This window comes from Bos taurus, chromosome 29 (genome assembly GCF_002263795.3).
Source record: "Bos taurus isolate L1 Dominette 01449 registration number 42190680 breed Hereford chromosome 29, ARS-UCD2.0, whole genome shotgun sequence".
NCBI lineage: Eukaryota > Metazoa > Chordata > Mammalia > Artiodactyla > Bovidae > Bos > Bos taurus.
In genome coordinates this window covers 50,722,357-50,734,748 of record NC_037356.1, presented here as the reverse complement: position 1 = coordinate 50,734,748, position 12,392 = coordinate 50,722,357, and the positions used below count along the sequence as shown (strand labels likewise).

Genomic DNA, 12,392 nt, shown 5'->3' with positions numbered 1-12,392 from the left:
GGGCGGGGCGCGCGGGCAGCGAGCCAATGGGGCGGCGGGCCGGGGCGCTCCCGCGGCGCTGGAGGCGGCAGGTTGCGGCGGCGCCCGGAGCCTGGCAGCAGCCAGTCCGCGTCCGGATTCCGGAGGCCGGTCAGCGTCCAGGTGAGCCGCGCCGAGTTCCGGGGCCTTCGCGGCGCAGGGCGTGGCCCTGGGCTGCGACTCCGACGGAGGGGCGGGAGCCGGGCCGGCGAGGGGGCCGCGCCGCACCTGCACCCGCCGAGAGCGGGGACTGCGGCCTCGCGGCGAGCGCGGGGCCGCGCGGTAGCAGGGGAGGGGCCGCCCGCGCCGGGTGCGGCGGGTCTGCGGTGTCGAGGGCTGCGCGCGGACGCCCCGCGGGAGGGGCTGTGCCCTTCAAGCCGGGTGGCCCGGTCTGGTTAATGATTTGCTTGGTTCCGGGAGTGGGGCCGGCCGAGAGCAGGCTGGGAAGTGGGGCAGCCTCCGAGCGCTGCGGGAGGGCCCTCTGGTTCCCTCTCTGGGGGGGCACTGGCCTTTGCTGCCCCACCCCCAGGAATGTGCGGCCTCCGTGTGGGGCTCCGCACCAGATGCCGAGGGGCAGCAGTCCCGAGCCAGTTCCGGGGTGCGGGGCAGGCCTGAGGAGGAAGAGCCGGCCAAGCCGAGCTGGGGCCAGGCGGGGCCTGACCCCTGGCCCTCGCCCTCGCTGCAGGACAGGCATGCTCTCAGGACTGGCGGCCATGGAGCTGAAGGTGTGGGTGGACGGCATCCAGCGCGTGGTTTGTGGGGTTTCAGAGCAGACCACCTGTCAAGAAGTGGTCATTGCACTAGCCCAAGCCATAGGTGAGTTCCCTGAAGCACAGATGGGCCCAGCAGGTGGCTTGCAGTGGCGCCTGGCCTCCGGGCCCCATCTGGCCCCCAGGAGGGTGGGGCTGTTGCTGGTCCGTCTTGCTTTCCCCCAGCTGCTCAAGCCAGATGGACTAAAGGTAAGGGATGTGGGCTGACTGACCCCTTTCCCCGGCTCCAGGTCAGACGGGCCGCTTTGTGCTCGTGCAGCGTCTCAGAGAGAAGGAACGGCAGCTGCTACCCCAGGAATGTCCTGTGGGTGCCCAAGCAACCTGCGGACAGTTTGCCAGTGATGTCCAGTTTGTCCTGAGGCGGACAGGACCCAGCCTCGCTGGGAGGCCCTCCTCGGACAGCTGCCCTCCCCCTGAGCGCTGTCCCATCCGAGCTAGCCTTCCCCCAAAGCCTCGACCAGCACTGGACCGTGAGCCCTGCAAAGCACTGACCTTCAGCCTGGGGTGCTCTGGGCAGGCCCCCGGCCCTGTGCCACCCGAGCCTCTGGCTCCCGTAGTGCCTGTGCCGGGCTGCTGCACAGACCTGCAGGGCCTGGAGCGAAGGGTGCGCAGGAACGCAGTGGAGCTGGGCCAGGAGGCCTTCTGGGAGCAGGAGCTGCGGCGGGAGCAGGCCCGGGAGCGCGAGGCACAGGCCCGTCTGCAGGCGCTGAGCGCAGCTACGGCTGAGCACGCAGCTAGACTGCAGGCCCTGGACGCCCAGGCCCGTGCCCTGGAGGCTGAGTTACACCTGGCTGCAGAGGCCCCTAGGCCCTCCTCGCCCACCGCGTCTGTGGCTGAACGCCTGCGCCAGGACCTGGCCACCCAGGAGCGGCAAAGCATGGAGGTGCAGGGCAGTCTCGCCCTGGTGGGCCGGGCTCTGGAGGCTGCCGAGCACGCCCTGCAGGTGAACCCACAGGACCCGCACCCCAGCCCGTGCCCCCAGCGCGGGGTTGGGGGAGGGAGTGGGCGTTGGTCTCCAAATCAGAATCAGAGCCTGAGGGTCCCGTGTGCCCTAGGCCCAGGCCCAGGAGCTGGAGGAGCTGAACCGGGAGCTGCGTCAGTGCAACCTGCAGCACTTCATCCAGCAGACGGGTGCTGCGCTGCCCCCGCCCCCACGGCCGGACGGGGACCCCACTGGCACTCAGGTCAGAGCAGTTCTGGAGGGAGGCCAGGTCGGTGAGGGGCCCGCCCAGCCCCAAGCTAACTTGCTCTTCCCATAGGATCTTCTGCCTCCATCCAGAGAAGAGCCCTTCACGGGAGGCCCCCGGAGTCCGGCCCTTGTGTCCAGCCTGAACCCAGAGAGTATGTCTGTCTCCCCGCTCTGGATGGGGTGAGGTCCTCCAGTGACCCTCCTCAGCCCTCTCAAGTCTGTGTCCTCCCCACAGTTGCCCCCATGAGGCAGAACTCCTTGAGGTAGCAGCTCTCACCTCAGAGTGGATGTCCGCAGCCAAGGTTAGCCTAGCCTGGATGACAGAGGCCAGCCCGTGGTCACAGAAGACTCCTTCCACCGTGCAGTGGGAAGCCCTGGAACCCGGAGCCTGAGACAGGACACCTTGGAGCCCTAGGATTCCTGCTGCAGGGAGCACGGGAAGGCTGAAGACTCTTGCCCTAGTCCTTGTCGAATCTGCCAAGACCCTGGAGAAGCTAGGGGCGTGGCCAGCCCTGACATCATAGCCCCCAAAGGCCACAGCTTTGTTGGGGACAGGAGGTGCACAGACCCTGTGTTCAACCTATGGGTATGTGCTTGCATGCGGGAGGTATCCTTGCCCACATCCGTGTGTACACTGGCTCCCTACCCCGACATTAAAACCTCAATAAACTGCCTCCCATGGCTTAAGCGTGTCTTGAGACTGCACTGGGCAGGGTCTGCAGGGTCTCTGAGTAGTCCCCTGAACTGCCTGGGGCTAGCCACAGTTAAGGGTCCTGAAACAGAGGTCTCCCAGGGACCCGTGGTTATTTAATCCAAAGCTGGAGCTGTATCCACCCACCCCTGGGGAGTGGCCTCTCCTTGTTGGGGGCAGGGTAGCTTCTCTCCTTGGCAGCCTGGGGTTGGATGGTCTGGGGGCCTGAAGTAGCCTTGACACTGACCTGGGTTTCTGTCCAGACCCCTCCCTTGCCTGACTTCCCTGTCTGGTCTGCTCCCCACCAGCAGCAAGAAGCACTGCACCCTCTGGGGTGGCTCCTGGATATGAGGATCCAAGGACACACCAGACCCGTCCATCAGGTTTCCTGAGCCTGAGAGCTTGCGGGGGCAGGCCCCGGACTCCTGGGTCTGCCAGGCCCCAGGAGCTTTGCTGGCCCCTAGAGGGTGTGCCGACCTGCCTTCCAACACCCCATCTCCTCTCCCCAGCCAGGCATGAAGCTTTAGCCGCATGCCTGCAGCCTTGAAATTGGGGCAGGGCGAGGTCTGAACCACAGCCCTGGCTCTGGGGTGGGCCACCAGCTCCCAGCTCCGAAAGTGCGGTTGGGAGGGGCGAGCTCTGCACCAGCCAGAACCTGGGGGGCTCCAAGACCTGGGTGCAGCCACGCACATTGAGGAACAGAGAACGGGACAGCCTAGATCACAGGGGTCTTCCTGCTTAGTGTGGGGGTGGGCAACTTTGGGGAAGACTCACCCTTCTCCTGGGGTGGCCCCTGAGCCAGGCTTGGTGTTCCCTGCTTCCTTGGGGCAGACTGTAGGGGACATGAAGTACTGAGTGCAAGGAGACCACCAAGCGCCTGGCTTGTGGGGGGAACCAGGAGCAGGCCCTTCCTACCTGTGCTGGAGGAGGGTCAGGAGTGGCTGTACAGGCCTGGGGGCGAACAGGCTCTGGCCCCAGTTTCCTCTTTGGAGCCCCCAGCCCATTCCCATGCCTGTCCACACTCCTGCCTGACCTGTGACTCTCCTTAGGGTCAAGCACAGGCCATACAAGGTGCAGCCCTGAACACACGGGCTGGTTAGGCCCCGTGCTGGGTGGGAGGACTGGGGGCCGTCGGGGGGCCTGCTTCCTTCACCTGGATCCCCCACCTGCGTCCACAGGGTTGGATGGACCTCTGGGCACAAGCCCTGAGCCTTAGCGCCCTTTCACCTCCCAAGCTGAGCACACAGGCCAGCAGGGCACAAGGCCAGGTGCCACCCAGGGACCCCCCTACACACATGGAGGCGAGGGGAGGACCAGCCTATGCCCTGCCCAGTGTCCCGCCCGTCCCCACTCCCCAGGGGACAGCAGGCACAGACCTGGGTGGGCTTTTGCCCCCTGGCCTGTGTCTGTTTTCTAGGAACACCCATTCCTTCTGAAGTCACTGCCAGGGATCTGCCCCTGGTCCAAGGTTGCCTCTGGGGACACTGAGAGCGGTCTTCTCCAGCTTAAAGGGGGTCCTTAGGCAACCCACACATTCCGGGGTGGGAAAGGGGCAGAACCTTCTCCAAGTGAACAAAACCCCACTCCCCACCCCCAAGTTGCCCGAAGTGCTTCAGATCACTAGGCAAATCTTTGAGTTGCTGAAAGGTTTACTTTTGACTTTTAAACTGTACTTTGAAAACAACACTGTGAGGTGTGCTGAGGGGAGGAAAGCCCAGTGGTCGTTCAGTCGCTCAGTTGTGTCTGAATCTCTGCGACCCCATGAACCACAGCACGCCAGGCTCCTCTGTCCTTCACCGTCTCCTGGAGCTTGCTCAAACTCATGTCCATTGAGTCGCTGATGCCATCCAATCATCTTATCCTCTGTTTCCCTCTTCTTTAGCTCCCCTCAAGCGAGGGGAAGGCAGGGCAGGACACTGCCCAGTGTGAGTACAGGGCAGCCCTCCTCAGGGTTGCTCTGAGGCCAGACTGTGTTTTGGGGGAAGGCACTGCCCTTCCTGGCCTGCCTGGCCTCAGATTCCTACTTGATCCTCCAGGGGCTGGTTCACAAAAGGTCGTGGGCCAGTGGCAGCGAATCCGCACCGCTGGTTCTCAACCCCAAAGCTGCTGACAGCCTCCCTGCTACCTGCAGAGCCTGGCCCGCCAAGTCTGCTGGGTGTGACACTTACCATACCATATCAACTGCTAACTAGGGTAGGGTCCCTCCTGAGGGGTGTCCAAGTCCACACAAGGGCCCAACTAATTGGGCCTCCCCTCCAGATTGCTTGGGAGAGGGGACAGAACCTGCCTCTGTGGCATCTGCAGGCCCAGAGGCTGCTCTGGGCCTGCTCCACAACCATAAGACTTTCACGGTGAACTGAGGAACACCCAACAGGGGAGACAGGCCTCCAGGAACCCACATGCCTGGGAGGGCGTGTCTGGGGGCACTGCGAATGTGTCTTCACATCCTGACTCCCTTAGTGGCCTCGCTGACATGGCAGAGGGCACAGGAAAGCCAAATCTGCCACTGTCTTCCTCAAGAAAGTTCCTGGAGGTGGCCCTCAAGAGGCTAGTTCAGGCGGTCCTGTCCTGATGTCCAAGGGTCAGACAATGACACCGGTGTCTGCCCAGGGCTGCCTTCAGCTTGGCGACATCAGGAAGACTGTCCCAGGAGCCCTGCACACCTTGGAATCCTGAGACACACAGGGAGAAGAGAGTTCCCTCCAAGAGGGCATCTGCTCCGGCCTGAGGCCCCGCATGCGAAGGGCAGCAAAGGCCTCTGAATGTCCCTCGTTTTCCCCACCCGGCCCACTGCCGGGCGCAGACAGGCCCACCTAGTCCGTGCAGCGCCCTCGCCTACCATCCGCCTTGGCACGCTCCCTCTGACCCGACGTGGCCGTCCCCTGCCCCACAGGGTCACAGAGGGGGCGGGGCGGTCGCGCTGCCCAGGGACAGATCAGCCGCTGTCACACGCACAGTGGGTCCGGAGCAGCGCAGTGTGCGGTGGGCAGTGGCTGCCCTGCGCCTGGAGGGACCGCCGTGCGGGAGGAGGAGTCGTCCCCCACCCACGACCCCCGCCTCACCTCCCGTCCAACTTGGCGGTCCGAGCCCGCCGCCCCTGCCCGGCCCAAGTTCCCGCCCGCGAGCCTAGGACCCCTCGCGCGTCACCTGCGACCCTGCGCGGGGCCGTCGCCGGCTCTCGGCCCAACTTCGGCGGCGGCAGCGGCAGCGGCCCCCTCGCGCCCCCGCCAGCCCGGAACCCCGCGCCCGGCCCGTATGCAAATGCCCAGGTCTCGCGACCAATGGTCGGCTGAGCCGGGCCCGCCCTGCCGGGCCGCAGCCAGTGGACGCGAGCCGGAGACGGGACGCCGCGCCCACCGCCGAGCGGCCCCTCGCGGGCGAGGCCGGCGCGTTCCTTTCCGCACGTCGGCCTCGGGGCGGGGCCGCCACCTGCCGGGCGGGGCTTTCGGCGCCCGGAGGCTGCCAGGCGCTGGGCGGCTCCCCCGCCGGCGGGTGGTACGACCCGAGGCGCTCCCTCGCCGGCCCAAGGTGGAACGGCCCGGGCGCCTAGGCACCCCCCGCCCCCAGTCCCCCGCGAGCTGGGCGCCTCCTTGGATCGCCGGGCTCCGTCACGCGTAGCACGGGCGGTGAGCTCGCGACCACTTAGTGCACGAGCCTCCTGCACCCACTCCGGGGCGGTCTGCCTGGCGGAGAGGGGGCTCCGGCTCTGCCTGGTTTGTGAACTCCTGGCCACTCTCTCGTCGTGAGGGCCCACTGCACGGGGCTCAGGGCCCTGGGCGACTTGGCCCCGTCCTCTGCCCCGTTCTGTCCGGGCATTGGAAAGGTAGAAACCAAAGGAAAGGTCCGTTTCAGCCCTGGAGTCCATCCCTCCTGGTGGAGCCCCAAGGAGGCAGCCCTGGGAAGCATGGTCATGGGCCGGGCTCTTTACACTCCCTTCTCAGCCGCTCAGAGGCAGAATCATGGGTCATTGGGATCCCTAGTCAGGCAGAGAGGTGCCCGGTCCCCTTTTGTTCTCCACCGTCCAGTCTGGAGAGTTAGGGCTGGGGTTCCCCTCCAAAGCAAGAGCTCCCCGATATCTCCGCAGCCTCAGCCACCCTGGCTGCCTCCTGCAGCCCTCCTGCCCCCAGCTCACCGCCCCACCCCTCACCCTCTCGAGTTCACAGAGGCCTGGGCTGGACCCACCAGCGGGCACAAACCGGCATGGGTCCATCCTCCCCCTTCCCACCACCCCGGCCATTTCACGTCTTCCTTCAAATCTGTTGCCCAGGTGGCTAAGTGCGGGGCTCCAGGAGGTGTCTGACTCTGCCTGGGACCTCAGGAGTATGAAGCCTGAGTATCGGAATTCAAGAGCAGGGTGTGGTGGGGGGGTGGGGAAGGAGCGAGGAGCCTGATTGGTTCTGTTGGGGGTCAGCAAAGCCTGGACTGTATGGATCTGGAAGGAACCCTTAGGAACCTGTGGGACCCCTGAGGAGGCCCACGGCTTTGGGACAGGGCATGACTGGCGACGGGCAGACGGGCAGAGGCTTGGAGGGGAGAAGCCTGGGGTTCCGGGACAGGGGCAGGCCTGAAGTCAGGGTGACTCTGAGTTCCTGCCTCACCCTGCTGGTCAGACCCTCAGCAGGGTCCCCTCCAGTCCTGCTGGCTCCAAATGCACCCTTACTACCTTCTGCAGTAGGTTGAATGGTGCTCCCTCAAAAAAAGATACCCTAACCCAAATGCCTAGACCTGGGCATTTTCACCCTGCTTGGAAAAAGGGGCTTCACGGCTTGATGAGGTCATCCCAGGTTATCCGAGTGGCCCCTAAATCCAGCGCCAAGTGCACTTTGAAGAGACAGAAAGGTACAGACACACAGGGAGCAAGGCGACACAGAGACTGAGGCAGACGCTGCCATTAGCCGAGGAGGCCTGAAGCACCAGAACCCAGAAGCTGCAAGAAAGGGCTCTCTCAGCAGATTTCAGAGAAAGCACAGGTGTCCACCTAGATTTTGGACTTCTGGCGCTCGGGACTGAGAGAGAAAAGATTTGTGCCCTAGGACACTGATACCCCTGCCTTCCTATGTCAGGGATCATAGCCCTGCCTGTCTCCTCCCCCCAGCTCTGGCCCTGTGTGTTCGTGCAGGCTTGATGGCGGGGGAAAGGGCTGGCCCGGGCTGGACAGAACCAAGGCAGCTCCTTGTCCAGCTCCGCCCTCCTGCAGGCATGAGGAGAGCAGCGTGGATCCCGTGTCTGGGCCTGCCTGGGCCTTGGAAGAGCAGGAGCAGGGTGTGCCAGCGAACGCCAAGGAACCACTGAGGGCTGCAGGGTACGGGGTTCTCGAAGGACACAGGGACGATGCTGACGGCGTGTAGGAGTGTGAGGTGTGCGTATCAGCGTGGAAGAAGGTACATCAGCAGGTGCAGGTACAGACGTGTGCTTCTGCTCTCACCTTGGCCCAGTTTGGGACCAGACCACTGGCTCTGGGCGGTTTCATGGGAACACATCTCAAGTGTGAGCAAAGGCTGGCATGGCTGGGTGGGTTGTATGCTATCCAAAGACGCTTGCTGAGGACCTGTTCACATCTCATCACGGGTGCATGTGTTTATTATGGATGGCAATTTTCCAGCAGCCTCCAACAGCAGATGCGGATGAAGGTGGAGGGGCTGGTCCCACTCCAAGGGGGCTCTAAGGTGGCCATAGCTGCTTGTCCAACTCTTTCCCTGGAGCTTTAGTGGCATGTTCCCACCCCCACTGGGACCCTCTGGTGGATGGTGGTCTTTGGCAGGTAAGTGTGTGCAGAAGGGCCCGCACTTGCCAAGAGTAAGCTAAGGAGGAGAGGGAGGTGTCCGATGCAGGGCGTTTACTTTGCTGGCCCCTATCCAAAGTTCTGTTCCTGTGCTCACCTGTCCGGCCCTCAACATCTCTATTTTGTAGGCGAAGAGGCACAGAGGGGTTGAGAAACTCTCCCAAGGTCATGCCATCCATACTTAAGCAGAGAGCCAAAATATCCTGGGGCTTCCCTGGTGGCTCAGTGGTAAAGCAGCCACCTGCCAATGCAGGGGTCACGGGTTCAATTCCTAGCCTGGGAAGATCCCATGTGCCGAGGGCCAACTGGGTTTGTGCACCCAGTACTAAGTCTGTGCGCTAGAGTCCAGGAGCCACGACTGCTGAAGCCAGAATGCTCCAGAGTCTGTGCTCTCCAAGAGAAGCCACTGCAATGAAAAGCCTGCACACCACAACCAAGAACGGCCCCACGCACCGCAACGAGAGAGAGCCCACGTGCAGCAGCAAAGACCCCGCACGACCATAAACAAATAACTTTTAAGAAGTATCCTGCGTTTGGGTACATGGCTGGGGTGACACCCAAGAGGTGCTATGCTGTGCCAGCCACACACACACACACACACACACACACACTCCCACAGAGATTTGCTCCAGAGGCCCTCACCTTTCTGGCACCATTCATTCTTCCTCTCTGCAAAGTCCTTTCCAGAGCCTGTAAACACACGGGTTATTTCCCCCATAAACAGAAAAACAAAACCACCCTCTCTCAGTGGGCTCCTTCTCTGCTGCCTCCACTTTGGTCTCCCTGACTGGTACTCCCTGGCGATGAGCAGTCAGCTGGGCTTCTCCTTGCAGCCTCCAGCTGCCCCCCAGCACTGGTATCCTCTGGGTCCCTGGTGACTTCCACCTCGCTCCACCGAGGTGTCCTACTTGGCGTGCTGTCCCCCACCCCCCACGTGTCCAGGAACCCGCCTTGGTCTCCCTTTTTACCTGCCATCTCACATCCAACCCCTCAGCTAACCCAACCTGTTTTTTTTCCATTAAAAAATTAATTTTTAGTTGGAAAGTAATTACTTTACAATATTGTGTTGGTTTCTGCCATACATCAACACGAATCAGGCATAGGTATACATATGCCCCTTCCCTCTTGAACCTTTCTCCTCCCACCCCATCCCATCCCACACCCACCTCTCTAGGTTGCCACAGAGCATTGGATCTGAGCTCTGTGTATCACACAGCAAATACCCACAGGCTATCTATTTCACATACGGTAATGCATGTTTCAAATATATGTTAGTCCCACCCTGTCCTTCCCCCACCCACGTCCACAAGTCTGTTACGTCGGTATCTCCTTTGCTGCCCTGAAGATAGCTTCATACCATCAGTACCATCTTTCTATATAGTCCATGTTTATGCATTAATATATGATCTTTCTTTCTGGCTTACTTCGTTCTGCATAATAGGCTCTAGGTTCATCCACCTCATTAGTACTGACTCAGATGCATTCTTTTTAAGGCTGAGTAATATCCCACCGTATACGTATGGCCCACTTTTTTACCCAGTCATCTGTAAATGGATACCTAGGTTGCTTCCATGTCCTAGCCTCCTACATAGCGTTGGAATGAACGTGGGGGTACATGTGTCTTCTTCAGGTATGGTTTCCTCAGGGAATATGCCCAGTAGTGGGGCTGCTGCGTCACATGGTGGTTTTGTTCCTAGTTTTAAAGGACTCTCCACACTTCTCCATAGTGGCGGTGTCAATTCACCTTCCCACCAGCAGTGCAAGAGGTTCCCTTTTCCCACACCGTTTAGAGCATTTATTGTTTGTAGATTTTCTGATGATAGCCATTCTGACCAGTGTGGTGATACTCCTTTGTAGTTTTTTTTTTTTTTTTCCTTTGTAGTTTTGATGTGCATTTCTCCTAACAAGGAGCGATGTTGAGCATCTTTTATCCCCTAGGTTCTGTCTTCATAACCTACCAGAAGGGGATCGCTTCCTGCACCTTTGCTTCCCCCAATGGAGCCTACATCTTTGTGGTCCCTGAGGGTTGCAGTTGAGCTATTCCAAATCCTGAAAGATGATGCTGTGAAAGTGCTGCACTCAATATGCCAGCAAATTTGGAAAACTCAGCAGTGGCCACAGGACTGGAAAAGGTCAGTTTTCATTCCAATCCCAAAGAAAGGCAATGCCAAAGAATGCTCAAACTACCGCACAATTGCACTCATCTCACATGCTAGTAAAGTTATGCTCAAAATTCTCCAAGCCAGGCTTCAGCAATATGTGAACCGTGAACTTCCTGATGTTCAAGCTGGTTTTAGAAAAGGCAGAGGAACCGGAGATCAAATTGCCAACATCTGCTGGATCATGGAAAAAATAAGAGAGTTCCAGAAAAACATCTATTTCTGCTTTATTCACTATGCCAAAGCCAAAGTTTATTGTGGATCACAATAAACTGTGGAAAATTCTTCAGGAGATGGGAATACCAGACCACCTGATCTGCCTCTTGAGAAATTTGTATGCAGGTCAGGAAGCAACAGTTAGAACTGGACATGGAACAACAGACTGGTTCCAAATAGGAAAAGGAGTACGTTAAGGCTGTATATTGTCACCCTGCTTATTTAACTTATATGCAGAGTACATCATGAGAAACGCTGGACTGAAAGAAACACAAGCTGGAATCAAGATTGCCGGGAAAAATATCAATAACCTCAGATATGCAGACGAAACCACCCTTATGGCAGAAAGTGAAGAGGAACTCAAAAGCCTCTTGATGAAAGTGAAAGTGGAGAGTGAAAAAGTTGGCTTAAAGCTCAACATTCAGAAAACGAAGATCATGGCATCTGGTCCCACCACTTCATGGGAAATAGATGGGGAAACAGTGGAAATGGTGTCAGACTTTATTTTTCTGGGCTCCAAAATCACTGCAGATGGTGACTGCAGCCACGAAATTAAAAGACGCTTACTCCTTGGAAGGAAAGTTATGACCAACCTAGATAGCATATTCAAAAGCAGAGACATTACTTTGCCAACAAAGATTCGTCTAGTCAAGGCTATGGTTTTTCCCAGTGGTCATGTATGGATGTGATAGCTGGACTGTGAAGAAGGCACCGAAGAATTGATGCTTTTGAACTGTGGTGTTGGAGAAGACTCTTGAGAGCCCCTTGGACTGCAAGGAGATCCAACCAGTCCCTTCTGAAGGAGATCAGCCCTGGGATTTCTTTGGAAGGAATGATGCTAAAGCTGAAACTCCAGTACTTTGGCCACCTCATGCGAAGAGTTGACTCACTGGAAAAGACTCTGATGCTGGGAGGGATTGGGGGCAGGAGGAGAAGGGGAAGACAGAGGATGAGATGGCTGGATGGCATCACTGACTCGATGGACGTGAGTCTGAGTGAACTCCGGGAGTTGGTGATGGACAGGGAGGCCTGGCGTGGTGCGATTCATGGGGTCGCAAAGAGTCGGACACGACTGAGCGACTGATCTGAGGGTTGCAGGGTTACTAAAGTGGCCTTCTTACTGGTCCGCGGCCCGCCCCGGCCGGTCCACTCAATTCACCCGCCGCCGCCGCCCGGGGCTCTTAGAAGCCAGCGTTTGTCCCCCATCTAGCCGATGGGGCTCCCCGCTTCTGGGGTCCTGGCAGCTTCTCGCGCTCTCCCCCCCTCTGCCCCTTCCGCCAGCACCTCTCGGCCAGGTCCCTCCTCACCCACTAACTACCACCGGTGATTCCTCCTGGCTCCCGAGTCCGGGATTCGGCTCTTCTATCAGAGCACGAATCCGTTTCTCACACACCGAGCGGCGCACCATCCACATGGTTCACTGTTTACTGTGTGCGGCCCCGGCGGGACTCTGGGCTGGGGGCTCGTTCTTGTCCAGCACCTGGCGGAGCCCGCGCACAGGGTCCGCCAGTGTTCGGTGGCGTGAACGGACGGCGCAAAGCTGTTGGGCCGGGGACGCCGCCAGGCT

The 12,392-nt window shown here is 59.8% G+C and overlaps 2 protein-coding genes and 1 non-coding gene across 4 annotated transcripts; 1 reads left to right on the top strand and 2 right to left on the bottom strand.

Moving 5' to 3' along the window:
- Positions 1 to 112: 112 nt before the first annotated feature.
- RASSF7 (Ras association domain family member 7) lies at positions 113 to 2,664 on the top strand. Of its 2 annotated transcripts, NM_001076105.1 has the most exons (6): positions 113 to 141; positions 704 to 834; positions 1,019 to 1,731; positions 1,844 to 1,972; positions 2,048 to 2,129; positions 2,213 to 2,660. In NM_001076105.1, exons 2-6 carry the CDS (start codon positions 711 to 713, stop codon positions 2,242 to 2,244), a joined length of 1,080 nt encoding a protein of 359 aa, NP_001069573.1. In that variant the 5' UTR covers positions 113 to 141; positions 704 to 710; the 3' UTR covers positions 2,245 to 2,660. The 2 variants fall into 2 exon arrangements, with proteins under 2 accessions (NP_001069573.1, XP_015316849.1); XM_015461363.3 differs by lacking the exon at positions 113 to 141 and having other exon boundaries at positions 219 to 834; positions 2,213 to 2,664.
- Positions 2,665 to 4,299: 1,635 nt separating this feature from the next.
- LOC132344225 (skin secretory protein xP2) lies at positions 4,300 to 6,973 on the bottom strand. Its single transcript, XM_059883192.1, has one exon. The coding sequence runs from the start codon at positions 6,531 to 6,533 to the stop codon at positions 5,727 to 5,729; it is 807 nt and encodes a 268-aa protein (XP_059739175.1). The 5' UTR covers positions 6,534 to 6,973; the 3' UTR covers positions 4,300 to 5,726.
- MIR210 (microRNA mir-210) lies at positions 5,582 to 5,679 on the bottom strand. Its single transcript, NR_049717.1, has one exon. It is a non-coding gene; the product is annotated as a microRNA mir-210 (primary transcript).
- Positions 6,974 to 12,392: the final 5,419 nt, after the last annotated feature.